Below are 23,304 nucleotides of genomic sequence, written 5' to 3'. Positions count from 1 at the left end.
AATCTTTGTTCACCTTTTGTTTTTCTTTCTTAATGTCAAACTTTTTATTAATTTCCTCTTTGTTACCTTCATTCGTCTTAATATTTTCATCACGTCCATGCAACTGCTCCCATGAAAGAAATGCAATTATGTAAAAAATTATTTCTCAATCTCATTCATCATCTTTTATCACTATTATTATCAATCATCAATGTTTGTTCTTATTATAATTTAATTATATATATAATCATCAATGTTTTTACCATTTCTATAATCATCAATCTTTTTTCCATCTCTTTAATTTTTTTCCCCCTATCTATTCTTACATAAGTAATCATCAATCTTTGTTCCTACTATAATTTGATTACATAATTTACTACAGATAACTTTTAATTTGTCTAGCCATTTTCTAACAAACTCAAGTTAGACAAATGCATATGTCAAAAAACTTATTTATGTAGCCTTTGTTGATAAACTTAATTTATCAATTGTTGCTACTTTATTATTTAATTTTGTATCATAGCATAAATTTTAGATTTCTATTCTCATATTCATGTTGATATTATTTAATTTAGCTATAATATATATTGATATATACTTTATTTCTCATACATGACTGAAAATACATAATATCGAAGCAACAGGTACTGCATAAAAATATTATGGCATTCATAATCTCTTAATTTTTTCCTCTTGAATTCTCTTGATTATTTATTTATCTATTATACCATTTATAAATTTTTTTTATAATCAAGCATTGTGATAGAAAATTTTTAATATATTTGTTTATGTATGAAGCAGGAAGCCGAATATAGCCAAATACAAATATGAATTCGTCTCCTTATACATAATTTGTTCCTAACCTTATTACATATATTATTCATATTTTATTCCTCTCTTTTGTATATGATCGTATCTACTTTTATTAATGTTAGATTCATATTATTGTACATACATTACTATTACATAAATATTTTTTTATTAATTTATTCACAATAAATTATGATTCCAAGTAAGTAATCTTATTGTTATTTGTATTTGCCGAATAAGTGATTCGGCTACTATTATTTCCAAAGTATACTTTATTATAATCCCTTCCTTTCTTTTAGATAAAGAAAAACTCAAAACACTTATTTATGCATTATTACTCATACTTTTAATCCATATATACCCAAACCTACCTTACACTATACTATTACTAAGGATACGGAATAACCTTCAAAGATCACTTTTCGGCCTTTAAACTAATTTCAGCGACTTTGTCCTTTAAATGACAACGAGGACAAGATAAGAAATAGTATAAGGGGATGTTTGGTTTGGGGATTCAAATTATAATTTGAATTATGGTTCATTGTTTGTTACAGTATTTTTTTTCATAAAAAATATACATAAATAAAAAATAATCTTAATCACATGATTCTAATTTATGAATCAAACGTTTCTTAAGACTGACTCAGTCATCAATAGGCCTCTCTTTATTCATTCTATAAAATAAAATTGTGAATCAGCAATCCAAGAAAGACTTAAAAGCTCCTTTATCAAACTTTCCCTTTTTCATAATAATAAAATAAGCATCAAAGTCTAACAAATCCAACCTATATAAAGAGCTCTTTTCAGTCCCTATAAAATGTAGTCTTCATAATTTACAAAATAATTCCATCATTAAAATGACAATTAATTAAATAATATAAGAATAAATATACAATACATGGCTTTAAAATCTTTGATTAATATCTTTGATCAACAATGAAACAACAATTTACATAGACAACTTGAATCTTTGATTAACATTTGATGAATAAATAACGCTTAAATATTTTTTAATCTAAAACAAAAAATTAAATGGGTCAAAAACAATATTTTCATATTTTCTCATTTTTTAAATAATCTTATACTATAATTAATAAATGAATAAGACAAGAATAAGAAAAAAAAAAAACCCTTAGAATTAAATCAACCTGCACATCATATTACTTTAGAAATGTATCAACATTTTAATCAAATAGTTGATAAATATCCAAATTATATTAATGAATAAATGTATTAAATAATGATCTTTCTTTGTCAATCATTAGGAAAAATGACAACGCCAATCCGTGCATTAAAACCAAATGAAGTTTATCAAACTATCAGGGCACGAATTTGCAGATTATGGACAGACAATGACTTAGCAACAGGACGTTTAATAATCGTTGACTGTCTTTTAGTCGATGAAGAGGTAATACCTATTGCAAACACTATATTATAGCATGTTTTATATTATATAATATTATAAAATAAATAACATTCTCATATTTTTTATCTACAGCACGAGGCAATTCAAGGATCAATTCGAGCATGTGATTCCGACATCATTTCTCAAAAAATTCAACTAGGTAATGTATACGACATCAGCAACTTTTTTGTCACACAAAACAACCCAACATACAAAGTCGTTCCACATCCTGCAATGTTACAATTTGCACGTGTAACAGTTTTTCTTCCAGTTACAAAAGAAGCGCTTCCTATTCCATTCTACAGGTTTTATTTCACTGAATTCGATCAGCTTCAACATAGAATCCAAACAACCGAAATTTTAACCAGTAATATAAACTATCTTCTCCCAACAAAAAAAATCATTATTAACTTACTTATCTATATTCTTTCCATTATATATTTATGTACCAACAGATGTCATCGGTATCCTGACGAGAGTACAAACAACAGAACAAATAAATAGTAACAACAGACAAACATCACGGCGTACCATAATGATACAAAACATAAGGTAAATAAATTTTACACAAATTTCATGACAATTATATTAGAAAAAGTCATACCTAATAAATACACAACTTTTACATCACTTAGAACATTCCATTCTAATCTTCATTTTTTTTTTCTTCTTCCAATAGAAATTAACAACTTCAGGTTACTTTATGGGGACACAAAGCAGACCAATTTGATAAAAATGTTCTAAAATCAATGAAAGGACCAGTTGTTACAGTTTTTGCAGCAATGTTAGTAAAACAATATTTAGGTATTTTCTCAATATTTTATAAAAATCCTTACATATAAAAACAAAGTACGTACACAAAAATACATCAAGATATTGATCAATTCATGGTCCAAATCTTAGGAAATGCATACGTCTCAAGCACTGCATCAACAATTTTTTATATTGACCGACAAATATCAGAGACAACAACATTAAAAACAAGGTAAGAAAAATAATTCACAATATCTAAAAACTATAATTTTCTATTACTTTTTTTCCTAATCATTCCTAATTTTGTATCTACAGGTTTTCTCACCAATATCAAGAAATTGACTTTACAACAACATCAACAACATCAAGCCAATCCATTGAAGAACAAAAAACACAAAATAGAACAACAATTGATGAAGTAAAGACATTACATCAACAAAGGAGTGAGGTTAGAATAATAATATTACCTGTTTATTTTTTGTTCTGATTATATTATTCAAGCTAACAACCTTTACTTATCTACATAGGGCACAAGATTTACAATAAAAGCTACAATAACTGGATTCTCAGCAGAACAAGCATGGTATTACAACTCCTGCCCCAGATGTTATCGACAGCTAAAACAAGCTGGAATCGGTTGGTGGTGTGACAGTCACGGACACATAAAAACAATGTCATCTCCATGGTACTAAAAATTTCAAATATACTATTGTCAAAATCAATTTATTTTCATTGCTCATAACAATTAATCTATTACATAAATCAACTATGACTTTACATGTTACAGGTATAGATTAACGGCGGAAATCGAAGATGCAACTGGAAACATGAACATTACTATATTTGACAAAGCAACACAAGCCCTAATAAAATAATCATGCTCTACACTAACAATCGATGAAGGCTTTACTGATCCATTTGCAATCCCACCGATCATCGCTCAACTAAGAGGACAAACTAAGATTTTTCAACTATACTTTCAACAAAGAGGACCACAAATAAATGTGATAGTTTCCAAAATATTTGAAGACACAGAGCCTCTAGCACTACCAACACCAACATCAACAACTGTAGCGGCAACCACAAGGTAAAATATTTGTATTGAATTCTACCTATTACAAATAAAAAAAATGATATCTAATATATAAACTATATTTTACCATTTTAGCTCTCAAACAAAGACAATAGCAGGAACTCTAACACTAGTGGATCCACAAACTCCAGACCCAAAAAAAGCAACCATTCGGTAAAGCCATATAAACTAATTTCCATTATTCATAAATCAAACACAATATTTATAATTATATATATATATCTAAATAAACTCTCATCATTACAGTTCTCGATCAAAAGAAACAGAACAATCTACAAAACGACGAAGGACCAGGTAATATCACTTCCTCTAAATCAAAATATTCTCAATTTCATCAATTATCAATACTAACTTTTCAAAAATATACATCTTGCAGGTAAAAAGAAAAAACAAGGCAACACAAAAAGAGAAGGGGTGGGCTACTATTCATTCAGACTGTGTTTACTGTAGTTTGTATAGTGTTAGGATGTTTTTGCCCTTCCTTAATATGTTCTCTCCCTTTTGGGTAGGGGTATCTTTGTCTTTTCGTGTGTCATTGTTTTTTGGCCTTTTCTTTTCCTTCATTTGCTTTTTTCCCCGTTTTTCTTTTTCTTTTTTCTTTCATTTGCACCTCTTTCTTTCGTTCTTTATTTTTCTATTCCGCTCTGCTTCTCTTCGATCCCTTCGTCCTTCTGGGAATCCTACATTTCTCGCTTTTTGCTCTCAATCTTTTCGTTCTATTGGTCTCATTTGGCTGCAGAAATTTTGGGATTTTATGCATTTTTTCTCTATTTATTGATAAGCACTAGAAAATGAAAAGAAAAGGGAAAAATAATTTTTAACTATTTTCTAATTCTTTCACAAAAGTTATTCTCACTGTTTTTTATTTCCATTTTCGTTTTCAAAACATTTACTACACAAACACATTTTGCAAACTGTTTTCATTTTCATGCCTCAAAGAAGTGCAGAAACGTTTTAAAAAACAAGCAAAAATCCATTCCAAACACACACATATTTTTATTTACCCTTTCTCTGTTTCTCTGTTTTTCCCTTTTTCTCTTTCCCTTTAGATCTCCTTTTCTCTATTATCTCTCTATCTTCGTACTTACTTTGTGGGTCTGCTCTTCTATCTTTCTTACCACCATATGTAAATCTAGAATTTATTGTGTAAATTCATGATTAATCGTCATAAAACAAATTATTTTTTATTTGTAAGAACACAATTTATGTTCCTTTGTAAATTCTGAATTTACACAGTAAATTCAGAACTTTACTAATATAAAATAAAACATTTTTTAGTTCTACTTATAAATTTAGGATTTACCGTATAGTAAATTCAAGATTTACCATTAGAACACAGATTGTGTTATTCGTAAATCATGGATTTACAGTGTAAATCAAGGATTTACCATCCTAACACAGTTTTTGTTCTTTCATAAATCTTGGATTTATACAGTAAATTTAAGATTTACCATCATAATACGTATTGCGTTTGTTCATAAATCCTTGATTTACATAATAAATCCATGATTTATTGTTATTGAATTATATTAATTTTACTAATATAACATGAAAATTTTTTAATTCTATTCATAAATTTAAGACTTAGTGTATAGTAATTCAGGATTTGCCATCATAATATAAATTATATTATGTGTAAATTATGAATTTACTGTATAAATCAAGGATTTACTATTAGAATACTTTTTTTTTTACAAATCCTAGATTTAAAAGATTTACTATCAAGACACATATTGTGTTTATTGGTAAATCATAGATTTACGGTACAAAAAAGCGAGGAGATAGAAAACGTGGAGAGAAAGCCATAATTTATACCGATTAGACCTATCTACTAACTAATTATAAACTTTGACTTATTTATTTTTATTGTCCTTTTAATCAGGTATTTCCCTGAAGCTCTCCAATAAATTCTCTGCTACCCAATACAACCGTTAATGCTGAAGTGGAACAAACCATTTGCCACAAATCACAATAGTGTCGAGCGGGACTGTATTGTGTCCCATTGTTGCTGCAATAAGGCCCATTTTTAGCCCAAAAAACTTGGGCCGAGATGCACTTACAAAAACCAAAGCTGATAATTAGACTGGTAAAATTTTATAACTAGTTGAAATTTAACAAAATTATCAAAATATTTATAAATATAGCAAAAATAACGTAGTCGGGTAATGATGTCACATTTTATATTATTTAATGATATAATAATTATTTTAATGATATTAAAATTTTGCTAGTCTCATAATATTTTAAAAATTTTACTATATTTAAACCCTGTTATTGAAATTTTGTTGTTTGTGCAAATAGCAAAAAAATAAGGAAGAATAATTCAAATTAAAACTCAAATTTTTTATTATAGTGTTTTTTTACCATAAAAATTTTATTTTAAAGACATTTTGATGGTATAATATCTCAATCATTGTTGTTGCTTTGGAACATTAGACTATATTATAATGACATCATAATTAAATATATATATATATATTGGGTGTTCGTTTCGTGAAAAAATAGATAATTTACCTTTAAGAGTACATGAGTCTGGACCTATACCCTTTATTCTTAATAAATACCCTTTTGTTAGTGTAATTACCTGACTAAAAAAGTTATAAATCAAGAGTAAAAGGTAAAAATATTGACTCATGCACTTTTAAAGGGTATTTGTTAAAAATTACTCTTGTTTCGTTAGTTTAGGTCCGTTCCGCTGTCTGAGCGGATTCACAATCCAAGTGTGTGTTTAGTTAGGCAGTTAATTCAAATTCAATGAGCTGAACAGAACTGCCGAATTAAGGTTGCGTTTAGTATGAGAGTTCAAATCATGGTGATTTTAGTTTTAGAATTAGAACCGTGATTTATGATTTGAACTTAGGGTCCAAACCATAGTTCTACAACCGGAATCAGAATCAAAGGTTTGAACTATCTAAAATCAAAGAGACAGGTAGTTTTATTTTTTGGGATAATTTTGTTTTAAAACATCACGTCAAGATTTAAACTTTAAACCAAAACTATTTAAACTAGACACTAATTTTTAAAAATTATTATTTTACCTTTTGTAAATAAATAAAGATTTAAATTAAAATTATGGTTTTAATTTTAAAACTCTCGTAACAAATGCAACCTAAAAATTTTAGACCCCCTGAGTTTCACTTTTTAAACTTTTTTCTACAGTAATTTGACTCCCGCATTCCCTGCTCTCCCCTCTTCACTTTTGACCGTGGTGTTCCACAATACAGATTCTTGTCTTCTTTCTCCACGTATTATTACATATATGTGTTCCAATTTGTTTTTCTTTAATTTGCTATTTTTTGCCCATTGTTCAGCGTTTATAGTATTACCTTGCCATCTTTTTTTTTTCTTTTGTTACTAATTAGCCGCTGTTAGGGTGTTCCAAATAATTATTCAAAAAACGTTCATAAAAAAAATTTGTTAACTGTATTTTCTTTATTTTTATTTCCTTTAATGTACTTTTGATCAATTTTAATATCATTTTTCTATGAAAATTTTTAATCATTATCAACTTTAGAAAAAAAGAATTTATCAATTAGGAAAAAAAATTAGGAGATGTTTGGTTCATTGATTAGAATCATGAGATTAGAACCATTTTCAATTTATGTGTATTTTTTGTGAGAAAAAACACTGTAGCAAACCATGAATCATGATTCAAATCATGGTATGAATTCCCTCACCAAACGTCTCCTTAGATATCCAAATACTAATTCAGATATTATTTATTGTTTAGATTAAAAATTATACTGCACATCTAAACGCCAATTTAAACTACTGTTTAAATTTTTCTATTCAAATCAATACAATTCGAACCAGCCAACTGAACTGACAAACTTTTAACTGCATATTAACCTATATATAATTCAAAGAATGCGAAAGATTATTATTAATATTATTATTATTTTATTTATCATGAGCATTTTTGTAAGAGGGTATAAAAACATATTCTGCCAGTATTGTATAATTATAAACCATATTTATTATGTACTTTTTAAAAACAAATTTTGATATGATTATAATTTGATACGACGTTTAAAAATGTATAATATAGATGCAGATTTCTCACCGCAAAAGTACCTAATTATTATTGTTGCTTAAAAAGCATTTGCATTAAAACGTTGTTTTAATTTGCCAAATCCAACTATGTCAAATGACCGAATTATTCTCTCTATATTTGGTTAGCCAGGAAGGAATATGGTCTTAATAAAACTAGATATCCTCTTTAACTCCACAAACACATAAGATAAGACATGCAAAAAAAATGATGGGTATGCACTATGCAGTATGTGTGTATCTCTATCTCTACTATATAAAAAGTGTGGGTGATGGTTTTAAAATTTTTGTATTTCATCATGTTAGCTTGCTTGTTTTCAAGTTTTTTTTTTAAAAAAAAAAAATTGTAATTTTAAGCTTTTTTCATTTCTGTTTTTTAATTGTAGTTTAATTTTTTTATCAAAATTTTTTATTTATCAACTTCAACATGTTAGCTTGCTTGCTTTCAAGTTTTTTTTCTTTTTTCTCTTTTTTGAAAACTATATTTTAAGCTTTTTTTTTCCTTTTTGTTTTTTAATTGTATTTTAAATGGTTTCTTTCATTAGAATTTTTCATCTATAGAAGATGAATGTTGCACTTTTTGTTCTTCAACTTCTTGCCTTCACACTTTGAAATTTGTCTTCCACATTTTGCTGCATGATTTTCCTTTAACACTTGCTTGTTATTTTTTTTCTTTTTTTAAATCTTGTATTTTTAATTGTTTTGAATTAAAATATTTTTTCATCAATTTTCTCTTTTTTTCCATCAATATGCATAATATGAAATTGTTGATTTTTATATAACCATAATTTACTTAGGTTAAAATGTAAAACTTCCAAATAAATTTACATTGTTACTGTAAAAAAATTTTCTGATTCATTTTTTAATTTAAAAAATAATTAGCAGTTTGCTATATTTATTTATGTTAATTGTTATTAAAACATTGTAACATCCTTTAAAAATATATATATATATATATTATTATCATATCGCATTCAAGTTTATCTAAACTTATAAGTTGAATTATCAGCATACTTATTTATTCAATTTTACAGAGAAACTATTAAAAACCATTTTTATATGGAAACATTACTTATCAAGCTTAATAGTTTTAAATAAATTTTAAAAAACACATGCAACTTGCAAAGTAAAAAAATACTACTAACAGGGATGTGCCAAAATAAACTTAGAAATTAAATCTGTATCTATATCTATATTTATAGTGAATGACCTTTTGAAATACTTGTAACTAGTATTGTTGCGTGTAACTTACAACAGGAAATGAGTAACTCGACAATCAAATCTGGAATGCAAATGATTCCCCAAATCCACAAATTCACTGACGAATTATACGGATTTATATATTTGGCTACATATATAGTGATTAGTGACACATATTTAGGGCCCGTTTAGTTCGTTGATTCGAGTTTTTAATTTGAGTTGAAATGTGACTTTATGTGAGAGCTTTTTACTATAGCAAAAAAGTTAAATGTTACTATTTTTTAAAACTTTTTACTGTAATAAAATTTGAATCGATAAAATGAATAGAACCTTAATTTCACCTTAGAAAGAGGCAATCATACATATTTGTTTAAGTTATCCCACAAGAATCATATGTTCGAACCACTTTACGACTACATACAGAGAGATTTCAGCATGTAAATGGCCTAAAATAAAAAGCTTGTCATCCCTGAATCAAATGGCGGCCGAGCGGCTCCCACCCCCGCCCAAAATAAAAAGCTTGTCATCCCTGAATCAAATGGCGGCCGAGCGGCTCCCCCCCCCGCCACTTTGTTGTAATATTTTAAGGAAACAAAAGGTTGCATATGTGACATGTTATCTATCTTCTATCATTTATTTGGTGGTCAATATCGTATTATTATTAAAAGCATATAAAAACTAAGTATTAAATCTTAGAAAAAGAAAAAAAAATTAGAGTAGGAAGAAAAAAAAGAGTAAAAAAAGGACTAAAATGAGAAATAAATAAGTTTTAGGCAAAAAGGGATCAAAACAAAAAAAAAGTTTAAAAGTTAAAAAAAAGGGTTTAAAAGACCAAAATGAGGAGATAAATAAGTTTTAGGGCAAAAGGGACTAGAAAGGGAAAAAATTAAAAAATGGTAAAAAAAAGGACCAAAATGAATAAATATATAAGCTTTAGGGCAAAAGGAACCAAAACAAAAAGAAATAAAATTTCAAGACAAAATTAAAAAAGGGCAAAAAAGGATTAAAATGAAGAAATACATAAGCTTTAGGCAAAATGAACCAAGAAAAAAAAAAGTAAAGTTTCAAGGCAAAAATAAAAGAAAGGGGTTAAAAGAACCAAAATGAAGAGATAACAAAGTTTTAAGGTAAAAGAAATTAAAACGGAAAAAATAAAGTTTTAGGATAAAAATTAAAAGGGGTAAAAAAGAACTAAAATGAAAAAATAAAAAAATTTTAGGTAAAAGGAATCAAAGCGAAAAACGTAAAGATTTAGGGGAAAAATGGTTAAAAGAGGACCAATATTAAGAAATAAATAAGTTTTAGAGTAAAAAGAGCCAAAATAGGAAAAAAAAAAATAAAACTTTGGGACAAAAATAAAAAAAAGGATAAAAGGACTAAAATGAAAGAATAAATAACTTTTAGGGTAAAAAATAAAAGAAAAATAAAAGGAAAGACTTGAAAAAAAGGAGGGGTGAAATTTTCATCCAAAATGGCGTCATTTTGATCAAAAAAACTTATCAATAGCTAATACGTATGAGATAGCAATTAAATGATAAAGCCAAACCAGTGTAGCTTGAAGTTACCAGCCTCTGAGATCAAAATAATTGCACGTCATCTCTTCATCTAGTTGTTGGAAAAATAGCATGAAAAGTCTTTTTAGGGTACTGTTTTGAGGCTCAATTTTAAGCAGAATTATTTTATGGTGTTGGTTTCCGAATCGAATTCAGGTGCGAAAGTGTAAAAATATAGATTGGGTCCGAACAAAAATTTTCATAAAATTTTTATGAACGCTATAGAATATATTAATTTATAACAAATACATTAATCAAATTAATTTAACTCAGGAATTATACATTGCGACCGATTAAGAGAATAACTCTAGTTTTTGACCACGAACAATCCAAGTACTTCTGTTCCTTAGACTACCACAGGACTTCCTCATCAATTCATGTATTCTAACAAGATTGTGTGTGTAGGTACATCTAAAAACATAATAAACATTATTACTCGTCTCACAAGTTTTTCACAGACATCAACACATGTACGATGTGGAATTGAAAATTAAAGAACTTTTCCTCTCTTTTTTTCTAAATGTTACACACTCACTGTTGTAAGGTTACATACTAACCAATTGCGTATTACATGCCTACAATAGCCAAGTTACATGGCCACAAAGAATGGAGTGAAAAAGTTACACGTCGGTCAATAGCATGTTACACACTGTCTGACTGAATGTTACACGTTCATAACTGATATATTACGCGTCTATCACATAGGAAAAGGAGAAAAAATATATTTTTTAATTTTCTACAATCCCCTATTAATAGAGTGTCTCCTAGACCTCTATGGACAGTTTACCTTATCACATAAGATAAAGTTTCTTGAAATTTAGAGATAGTTTCTCATTTAAATTTTGGAATATTTTCTCTTTCCTTTTCCTTGTTAAATTCGGCCATCACAGTGTCCAACACTGCGTGTATGTCGTCAATAGCAAATAAGAATGGAGAAGATTTCTCTTTTATCTAGTTTTTAATTTTAACTCAAATTCAAATTATAATTAAAGTCAAACTTTCATTCAATTTGAATTCCAATTGGACAACTTGTCAAACAACTAAACTAGATGGCTTAGAGGGCAAGCAATCGAATCTCAGTGAGATTCTTTTTGTGCCACACGCCCCTTGCATCCAGTGACTGAGTGTGTGGCCTATGTGGTCCTACCACATTTTACTTTCTAAAATTAAATTAAATAATTACATTATTTAATATATAATTAATTATTAATTAATTATTTTTGAGTGATATAATTTAGAATTCCACAATTCTAAAATTATTATTTTACCCATAGTGTCTCGTAGAATTAACAAAACGACGCGGGGACTCATGGACCCATAATATCAGCTCCAATAAAAATTAATAATTAATTAAACTATTTATTTAATTAATTAATTCTAAAAGTTATTCCACTATAAATTTAGAATTGCACTCTTGATATTATAGACAATTAATTACGTCTGTGGACGTCCATTTAATATAGTTACTTCATATAGATCGATCCTCCATAAATAATTAAAAATTAGAGATATGTGAAATCCGTTAACCTCTCTAATTACATCTTTATCCTTGCGTATCATATATTCTCTAATGAACAGTGATTCATAAAACACATTCATGAATCGGAGCTCCTACTAATCCAAGTATTGAATCAACACTCAAGGGAATTGTTTATCTGCTTATTTCTCAAGAAGGAATGAATTTCATCTCGTAATATTAACATTTTCGGCTACTTATTTCTTAATGTCTCCAAGATACAAGGATAAGATCTACGTGTGTCGAGATCTTTACCGCGTAAGTTAAAATACATGAATATATAAATAAGAGTATGCTAATAACTCAGGATTAAGATCATTCTATATATGACCATCAGTAGACTCAATTAGAATTTGTATACTTAACAGAAATTATTAAGAGTTCATATTGTGTTTGTGTCCCGGTCCTACATAGTCTCATTATGTAAAATACACTCATTCGATATCTCTCCATATTAATAATGCAAATAAGCTCGTTCTATTCTTAATGGGAATGACATGTATTAATAATGTTTTAATTAAAGATTCTAAACTTTAATTAAATTCATTACGGACTTATTTCGATTATTATCCTTAAATATTATCTTCTAGTATATACCACTTATATACCATATTTAAGGTTACATAAATAATCACAAAATTTTCAATGATATTCATAAAGTATTCAATAATACAAGCACATAAATAATGAAATTTCTACTTTATTAATTAAATAATAAAATCATTAATTGTATCACATGCTTTCAGGACACCATTCTCAGAACATGTTAGTGACGTTCCAATTTAGAATTGTGTTATCTGCATAAGGAGATTGAAATGATATATTTATATGCTCAAAATGGTGAACGAGTGAATGAGAAATTCTCTCAAAGTACTCTCATGAAATTAATAAACCTGAAGGAAAAACTCCTAAAAAAATTGACACAAAGTGAAAATGCTATTTGTCCCATATCGGAAAGAACCGTAATCATGTTCTCCTCTAAGTCCTATAAAAGGAATCCCAACTCGTCAATTGAGACACTTTAGAATTTTAAAATTTTCTTCTCCTTTAAGAAATTCTTCGCTTTCCTCTCTTATTAGGGTCTGTTTGGTAGAGGGATTCGTTCCTGATTTAAATCATGATTCATAGTTCGCTACAGTATTTTCTCTCACAAAAAATTCACGTAAATCGAAAATGGTTCAAATCACATGGTTTGAATCCTCCAACCAAACGTCCTCCACATAGGAAAATACTGTAGCGAACCATGAATCATGATTCAAATAAGGGAACGAATCCCTCTACCAAACAGACCCTTAGTTTAAAAGGTTTTTTTTTGTTATTTTCAGTCATTTATCATATTGCCTAACACCAATTACATCGAAGTTCTTCTGGAATCACAAATTAGAATATATCACCCGCCTAAAGGTGGTGAACTTCCATGCTGAATGGTATCGGGTGCCGAATGGAATGCCTTCTTAGTTCTTGGCAAATTGTGCGGCCCTTTTCCCATTTGGAAAGTTTTTTGACTTGGTCATTATCATGAAGTGTGACATGTTCTTCATCGGGGCTCAAAAAATTTTAAGCAAAAAGAACCAAAGCGACGAAAAGTAAAGATTATGGGCAAAAAATAGGTTAAAAATGGACCAATATGAATAAATAAATAAACAATGTAAATCTGACTGTAAATTCTCGAAAACACGAAAAAGCTATGATAAAAATATCGAATTCGCGAGTATAAAACTCACTTATCACCAACCTCAAGTGTTTAGACAAGAAAAAAAGAAAAAAAAGGACTTTTGTTATTCAATGACATTATGACATCTTATTATCACCTTTTACTAAATACGTGTGCATTTTCCAAGGGCTAAAGAAACGTTTTCATCTGTTTCTCCTTTTTTTTTTTTTTTTGCTTTCTACTTTCCCTTTTCTAATTTTTTATTTTTCCTTTTGTTTTTTTTTATCTTCCCACATTTTTTATCTGCATCTTCTATTTTTATTTCTCCTTGCCTTTTTTTTTCCTCCTCTTATCTATCTATGTCTATACCATTCTCCTTTAAGAGAATGTTTTTTTTTCCTTTTTTAGAAGGTGCGATAAAGAAACGTTTTTCTTTTTTAACTTTCTTTCCCCCTTTTCTTTTTTTCCCTCCATTTTTTTCCTCTATAATATAATATATATTTCTTTTTTCCCTTCTCAAATGTGACTCTTATAAATACTTTTTTTCTCTAATTATCCCATTAAAATAATTTCTTCTCATATATATTATAATATTTTTTTTTGTAAAATGACCCTCTCAAATACTCTTTTTTACTATATATACCCAATAAATAGTTTTTAATATCTTGTTCTCAAATGTGACTTTATGGAAACATTTTATCTGAATTTTTTTAAATAAATTTCTTTCATATATACCACTAAATAATTTTTACCTAATTCATCCCATTAAAAAAAAATTCCTTATAATGTTGCTTTATTTAATATTTTTCTACTGGTTTTAATTTTTAAGAAAACAATAATAAAAACTTAAACTATAAGATTTTCAAAAAAAAATTGGACCTCTTTTTTTTTCAAAAAAAAAAAGAAAAATGTATAATAGCGCGTGTTTCAACTAATCATATTAATAAAGCTCTTCCCAAAATTTACAAAACGGTTTTTCTTTTTGTCTCTGTCTTTGTTCCCTTTTTTTTTTAAACTTTTGTCCTTATTTTTTCCCTTTTTTCCATCTTTATGTCTCTATTATTTCCATTAAATATTATTTTCTCTCTAATTTCCCATTGAAATATTTTTTTCTTATACCCAATAAATGATCTTAAATATCATGTTCTCAAATGTGTCTTTACTAAAACATTTTATCTGCAATTTTTTCAAATAATTTTTTTGATATGTACTACTAAATAATTTTTTATCTAATCCACCCCATTAAAATAATTTTCCTTTTAATGTTGCTCTATTTAATATTTTTCTACTGAATTTAATTTTTAAGAAAACAATAAATTTTCCAAAAAAAAAAAATTGGAGCTCCATATATATATATATATATATATATATAAAGATGTTGAAAACTCCGCGAGCGTTTGAACTAGTCATGTTAGTAAAGCTCAATGGGTTGCTTCCCAAAATTTGCAAAATGTTTTTTTTTTTTTTTTTTTATGTGTCTTTGTTTTTTTTCGTTTTTTCTTACTATTTCCCTTTTTTTCCTTCTTTCTGACTCCCTTTCTTCATTAACTGTATTTTTTTCTCTAATTGCTCATTAAAATAATTTTTGCTCGTACATGTCCATGTTTAAATTTTTTTTTTAAACCCTCTTCCTCCAGCTAATGAAACATCTCGTCTCATGCCTTTTTTTGTTTTCCTTTTCTTGTGCGCCCTTTTTTTATTTACCTATTCTGGTCCTGTATTTTTGTTTCTTCTCACTTTTTTACTCTTTTTTTTTTGTTATTTCCGAGTAATATTACATAAAAAAGTATTTACAAATAGATAATGCTATTAATTTTTTATACAAAATCCAGCTTACATACATGCGCGGTTTAAACTAGTACAAACAAAGGAAACTATCACATAAGACAACCATTTGCCTATTTGTTTGTGTTGTCCTGATCTCAGAGTGGTATTAAGCAGTAATATAGTAGTATGCAACATCGTTCTTATTCTTAACATGAGATTTTTTTGCATTGTCTTCCTCTTCTTTTTTCACCCCTATAATAATAAGCTCTTATCGCCCTCGTAACTACAATTGCATGCAATGTACTTGTCTATATTTCCGTCTTTTAGTAAAAAAGAAAAAAAAAACCGAGAAAAGTAAATAACAAGTTCAATAATTTTTCTTAGCCAAAAAAATTATCTATTTTTGTTTATGTTTTACCTCGGGTTCAATCCTAATAAAGTGAGAAAACAAAAATGCTTCCATTGCAAAGTTAAGACTACTACTTTTTTTTTCGTCCATGCTTTTTTTTTTTTCTTTTTTGTTGCGGTGGCACGTACGTCCCAAAATTTGCAAGGTAGAAAAAAAAGCAAAAAAAAAAAAAAAAAAAAATACAAGGTAGCCCAATCACGACGTTTTCTATCTTATGCAAAACTTTGTGAGCAAGCAAATTTTAATTACTATACCAAAAAGTTCATAGAACCTGAGGCAATCGCTTTTTGTGACTGCCACACTAATATTCCCTTTGCCCAATTTTTGAGCAAATCATATTATTCCACAAACCAAAATGAAGTTTTTCTAGCCAAAATAATAAAAAAAAGGAAGTGTTTTTCTACGGTCGGAATCATACTGATAGTATATGTTTTTAACTGTTATATCAAATTAAAGTCACATAAAAATAAACAAAATATATAAAACATATAGATTTTTATATAAATTTAACGGGTAAAAACGCCAATCCAATCCATAGTTTATTTTTCCTTATCATCTTTAAAAAAAAAAAAAAAAAAAAAAAACCCAAAATGGACTTTTCCTTTTTATTTTTTTTTTTTTTTTTTAATGTAAGACGGTTGTAAAAGGACAAATACCGAGTGGAAGCAGCGCCCTTTTGCTGCCTTGGGTAAGGAGAAAAAGAATCTCTTTAGTAATTAGCCTCTTTGTCCTCATCATCACCTTTCGATCAGAAAATTGGAATCTCACTTTGGCCCTATCAGATTTCTTGTGTCGTCTACTCTTACAAACGTTTTTCCCTTTACAAAAACAGTTGGATAGACCCACTCTCTTTAAACCGTCGTGTGCATCACAAGAAAACAGTTTGGTTAAGGCTGTGTTTGGTTTCTCCTAATTAAAGCCTAAAATTGTGTTTGTTGGGTTGATGCAATTGCACGTGGTTGTGCCAATTTATTTTTTCAATTAGTGTTAATATTGATTCATTGAACTCCCAAATTCAAGAAAACCAACCACATCTAAATGCAATGGAAATTTTTTTTATATCAAGTATAATGGAAATAATAGTTTATTTAAAGCTTTTAAAGCCATCTTGAGAATTTGTTAGAGTAGGGTGCTATCTTTTTAGTATGTCCCATTCAATCTTCTTCTTTTTTGTTTTGTTTTGTTTTGTTTTTTATTTTTTAATTTTTCCCACATCCAAATTTTCTTCCTCTCAACCATACTAACCTAAAACTCAAAGAAAAGTCAAAAAAAGTTAAACTTGCTACACCAAGATACAAACTTATAATAACCTGCTCCATGCCCTTTTGAAAAGAATGAAAACTGGCTTCTGTTGGAGTGAAAATGATAGTTCTCGAGTACAATACTAAACGTTTATTATAAAGTGCTCCTTTTGGTTTATCAAAAGAAAATTTGGAGGATATTTTTGTAGGTTTTGAAAAAATTCCAACAGGTAGAGTACAGTTTTCAACCTTGAGATTTATATCAAATTCTGTTTATTATCATACTTTGTATTCAGTATTATGGTTAAAAATTGTTTCTTATTGGTAGAATAAGAATTTTCCTAGAAATACTCCTTTTCAATTAGATAATTCATGCGACAGAAATTGTCCTTTTCATTATCCTGTGATATTGTTTTAGTGTTGTAATAGAACCAGTAATAATCAGAGGGTTGAAAAATTAACCAAACAGTTAAAATAACAGTTAATACTGTAAAATTTATTTCAAAATATGTGCGTATTTGTTTGACGTCCACTAGAACCACTCCTTGTCAATGTACTTGAAACATAAAAAGGAAACGGACTAGCAGCCATTTATACCAAAATTAACAGCCATTTATAACAAGACGTTTTCCAAGACACACACATACAACTTGCTACATCCAAACACAAACTTAATTCCCCCATCAGTGCGTTTCTTCTCCATCATCATCGTTGAATTTGAAGGGTCCTCATCATTTCTCATCTCTCAACACTAGCTTAAACATGAAAACAAAACAAACAAAAAGTGGGACCCACAAAAAGAGTACTCTCTCTCTCTCTCTCTCTCTCTCTCTCTCTCTCTCTCTCTCTCTCTCTCTCTCTCTCTCTCTCTCTCTCTCTCTCTCTCTCTCTCTCTCTCTCTCTCTCTCTCTCTCTCTCTCTTCATGGAATTCAGTCTTTTGCACTTCTTATTATAACGACACTTTTGCCTTTGCAAAACCCATGTGATCTTAACTGACACTTCTTCTTCTTCTTCTTCTCATAAACGATCTCAAGCCTTGTCGGCGCTCACACGCAGTCCAATCCCACTCTTCTCTTCCCCGTGACACTCCCACTTTTTTCCTTTTATATAACAAAAACTCTCACAACCCAAAATAATCACAATTTCAAAACTAAAACATCCACAAACACAAAATGATTACTCCTTCTTTCCCTCGTTTCCTCATAATTCTCGTCCTCTTCTTCGCCCCGAGTCTGGCATTGGACGTTTCCAAGCCAGACTACGGCGACGCGCTGTCGAAGGCGATCCTGTTTTTCGAGGGGCAGCGGTCGGGGGTTCTGCCGCAGTACCAGCGCTTGACGTGGCGGGAGAATTCGGGCCTGAGTGATGGGTGGACCTACAACGTGGACCTCACTGGCGGCTACTACGACGCGGGGGACAACATCAAGTTTGGATTCCCGATGGCATTCACCACCACAATGCTGGCGTGGAGCGTCATCGAGTTCGCCGACTCCATGCCCCCCGCCGAGCTCCGCAATGCGCTCGTCGCCGTCCGCTGGGCCACCGACTACCTGCTCAAGACCGTCTCCCAGCTCCCCAACCGCATTTTCGTGCAGGTTCGTACCTAAATGTTAGAAACGCCAACTCTATTTTCATCTTTTGTTTTTTTTACTAACTTGTGTGTCAAGTAATAGTTGTCATTTTCTTATTGATAAAACTATATATTACCAATGAAAATGCAACACTTTACTGTGACATTATAAATTGTTACTACGATCATACAATAAATGTGTATATTATTGTATGATCTTGTGGGTGAGATATGTTCATGGATTTAGTTGAAATAATCCGTGAATGAGTGTAAAGTCAAGTTTTGGATGTCATAGTTTGTAGATCAGAGCCTGTCCTAAAAATATAAAAGTATTTTATTACAATAATCTTACAATAAAAGACAATCAATCAGTTCCAAATTTTTAAAAGAGACCTATGGAATTATATGGGCCTTTATTCCTATTTTTACTCCTGTATTGGGAATCACAATAGGTGTACTAGTAATTGTATGGTTAGAAAGAGAAATATCCGCAGGGATACAACAACGTATTGGACCTGAATACGCCGGACCTTTGGGAGTTCTTCAAGCTTTAGCAGATGGGGCAAAGCTACTTTTCAAAGAAAATCTTTTTCCATCTAGAGGAGAGAGCCATGGAAGTTAGAAATGTGGCTCTATATATGGACGTGTGTAAGAAGAGTCCACTGAGTTGTCGGGTAATTCACCTCTTTTTCTGTTTTTGGCCCCCACAAACTCTATCTGGAAGATCAAGGGTTTGTTTGTTGTTCTCTCCTTTTTTTTCCTAATATATATATATATATATATATAATTTAATTGGGGTTTTTTTTTGGCAACTGAAATCTTATATTTAATAGAGCAATTGGCGGTGCATGCATTGGTTTTAGCCTTCAAAGTTCTGGTTTTGTTGTTTTTAACCTCAAACACGAAATTAACCGATCATTAATCCACTTATTGCCCTTTCGTTTCCAATACGTCTAATAGAAAGTTCCAAAGTTTGAGTTTTCCTAGTCATTGTGGCATAATTGTAATCTCATTAAACTACAACTCCCATGTACTGAATTAATAAAAGGTACACATTCTATACGACCTTGTACGTACGGTGATCATTAATCCACTCATATAATGTTGTTTATAACTTGTAAACACGATACAAAGTTAGGCCCCTAACAAAAATAGTTTAGGGGACTAAAGAATAACAAGCGGTAGATGAGTTGAAAATCTTTATAATGTTGCTTATGGGGTTTGTTTTTGCAACTTTTATGAGAACATAGTTTTATAACAATTTCCCAATTCCCTAAAGATAATTAAAAAAAGAAAAAAGAAAAAAGGATAATACTATTAAGTAGACGTATTGTCTCCCTTTTGTACGCTAATCACTGTGTATGGTGGACCATGTCGCTTTGCACCTTAAAGTCCGTGATCAGTTCTCATGGACCATAGGTTGTCCTTGTCCTATATATGGCTTTCTATTCCTTTCACTGGGACACCTTAAAAAGACATAAATCTCCTACCAGTGTCCTAAGTGGGAAACAAATTTCAAAGGGTATTAAAGACAATATCCACTCAAATTGTTCATTTTGCATGACTAGTCTAGTTTCATGTCTACTCAGGTTGGAGACCCAATCATAGACCACAATTGCTGGGAGAGACCGGAAGATATGGACACGGCACGGACAGTGTACGCCGTTGATGCTCCGAATCCGGCATCCGATGTCGCTGGTGAGACCGCCGCGGCTCTGGCAGCTTCATCCATGGCGTTCCGGTCCTATGATCCCGGATACTGGAATGCCGTGAAGGCTTTTGAGTTTGCTGACTCTAATAGGGGAGCTTACAGCGACAATTCAAATATTAGGGATGGTGTCTGTCCATTTTATTGTGATTTTGATGGCTACCAGGCAAGTCCATATCAAATTTACCCCATTTTTTACAGCATAATTGTCACTATTAGTAATGATCAAAACTAAAATTATGACTGTCCTTACAACCTGACGGTAGTACTAGACTTCAAATTCCCTACTCTAAATTAAAAAAATAAATAATAATAAATTATGACCATAATATATTTAGTACTGTGTTATAATGCAACAATCTCATTAGTGGGACTATGTATGTTCCAAATAATTAGATGATTGTGTTGGTGTGTTATGATATGATCCATAAAATTACGTGGTAGTAATAGCACGCATCTACATGTATAATAATTTTATTAGTAACAATGACATTTAGAAGAATAAGAGGACAAATATGGAGAACCAATAAATTTTTGTGGCAAGGGACAAAAAATGCCCCACCATATGTGAGAGTTTTTTATTAGCTTTTTACTGTAGTAAAACTCAAATCGGTGAAATGTTTAAAATATTAATTATTTATCATAAGAGTGTGAAATTGTTTGTTGACGTGTACAATTGTGAAATGTAAATAATTGTCAGGATGAGTTGTTGTGGGGGGCAGCATGGCTAAGGAGGGCTACTCAAGATGGTCAATTCTTGGATTACATACAATATAATGGAAAAACTCTTGGTGCCGAGGATAATATCAATGAGTTTGGGTGGGACAACAAGCATGCCGGACTAAATGTCCTAGTCTCTAAGGTTAGCCTACTTATTAATTTATTTCTTTATTTTGTAACTTTCGGGCAAACACATGTGTATGGTCTTTCTTTCCTCCTTTTTTTTTATGGTCTTTCATCATTGTTGAAGTTCTTTTCATATTTTTATCCGATATTTCCCCCTTTCATTTGTTTTGAGGAAATTTTCATTCAATATTTTTCTTTTGAACTATTGGGTGGGTGTAAAATTACCACTAGATTAAGTTTGTATGTAACCAATTTTTAATACCTAGAAGAACTACATTAGTAGAGCTAAAAAATGGCACCCAAAAAAAGGAACAAGTATCTTCTTCAATGCTAATAAAAAAAAAAAATACTAATCTTGAAACGAGGGAATCAAACCTCCTTATTCCAAAAAAAAAAAAAAAGCGCGTTTTTTTCAAATCAATTAAAGAATATGTATTGATGCACACAAATTTGCATTTGATCCTTGTTTAGGAAGTGATAGAAGGCAACATGTACAATTTACAATCCTACAAGGCCTCAGCAGACAGTTTCATGTGCACATTAGTCCCGGAGTCATCATCCTCCCACATAGAATATACACCCGGAGGCCTCATTTACAAGCCCGGAGGCAGCAATTTGCAACACTCCACTACAATTACATTCCTCATGCTTGTCTACGCCAACTATTTAGCTAAAACATCACAAACACTAAACTGTGGCAACATAAATGTTAGCCCAAGTTGGCTAAGACAACAAGCCAAAAAGCAGGTTGATTACATCTTGGGCAACAATCCAACGGGCATGTCTTATATGGTAGGGTATGGGGACCGGTACCCTCAACGTATCCACCACCGCGGATCATCCTTGCCCTCGGTAAAGGACCACCCCCAACCGATTGCTTGCAAGGAGGGCTCGGTATACTTCAATTCTTCATATCCAAACCCTAATGTGCTTGTTGGAGCAGTCGTGGGAGGGCCTGGAGAGGACGACATATATACGGACGACCGTGCTGATTTTAGGAAGTCCGAGCCCACGACGTACATCAACGCACCATTTGTTGGGGTACTAGCATATTTTGTTGCTAATCCAAACCCCTAATTTTGGCACAATATATCGGCGATGATGTTAAAGTATACAGCTCATTTTTGTACATAGTGCAAAATGCAATAACTTCATACTTGAAGATAGGGAACTATATAGTTAATGTCTCTCATCTTGGTTGGAGACAAGAGGGAAGAGGCTTTTTAAATGTTAATTGTTGAACCAATTCGTTTATACATTTTTAAGTCACAAAAACTTTGTGACTTTTTACATATGAGAATTGTTCCATCCGGGACGAGACAACTCTTTGGCACTGAGTAGTCCATGTTTTTCTCTGTATGAGGTGAAAAAAAAAAATAGACAGAAAGAATAATTGTAAGCTTTCAAGACATAAATTTATGATGATGTTTTGTATTTATCCAATCCCACTCTGCTTTACCAAATACTTCTTTTTTTCTTTTTCTTTTTTGAGATTTTGAGAGAATCCAATACTAATTGTTTTTTAATTAATCACAAAAAAGACAAAAAAAAATTGGAGTGCAGATAAATGAAAAGATTCACTAGGCAAAAATGTCCTATTATTTTACCAAGATTAGACATTCACCGTCTATTTGTAATTATATTTAATTATTAGAACTGAGGTTTCTTTGATATAATCATGGGCTTTGATCTATCTCCACTTTTACATGCAAGCTCGTGTACATCTCGTGAAATCACGGGTTTTGTCCT

General features: G+C 30.3%; 1 protein-coding gene across 1 annotated transcript; it reads left to right on the top strand.

The window, feature by feature from the left end:
- Positions 1-18,587: 18,587 nt before the first annotated feature.
- Positions 18,588-22,892, top strand: LOC21401505 (endoglucanase 24). The gene is made up of 4 exons (XM_024174384.1): positions 18,588-19,026; positions 20,591-20,875; positions 21,410-21,571; positions 22,027-22,892. The coding sequence occupies exons 1-4, from the start codon at positions 18,604-18,606 to the stop codon at positions 22,630-22,632; spliced, it is 1,476 nt and encodes a 491-aa protein (XP_024030152.1). The 5' UTR covers positions 18,588-18,603; the 3' UTR covers positions 22,633-22,892.
- The last annotated feature ends 412 nt before the right edge of the window (positions 22,893-23,304 follow it).

The sequence above is a fragment of the Morus notabilis genome, unplaced genomic scaffold (assembly GCF_000414095.1).
Source record: "Morus notabilis unplaced genomic scaffold, ASM41409v2 Scaffold57, whole genome shotgun sequence".
Lineage (NCBI taxonomy): Eukaryota > Viridiplantae > Streptophyta > Magnoliopsida > Rosales > Moraceae > Morus > Morus notabilis.
The sequence above is the reverse complement of the archived record's forward strand: the minus strand, read 5'-3'. Positions and strand labels throughout refer to the sequence as shown.

Excerpts from the sequence above, each read along its gene's own strand:
- LOC21401505 (XM_024174384.1), top strand. The coding sequence starts at position 18,604 with ATGATTACTCCTTCTTTCCCTCGTTTCCTCATAATTCTCGTCCTCTTC. Across the intron at positions 20,876-21,409 it reads GTGATTTTGATGGCTACCAG|GATGAGTTGTTGTGGGGGGC; the intron begins GCAAGTCCATAT and ends AATAATTGTCAG. Across the intron at positions 21,572-22,026 it reads TAAATGTCCTAGTCTCTAAG|GAAGTGATAGAAGGCAACAT; the intron begins GTTAGCCTACTT and ends ATCCTTGTTTAG.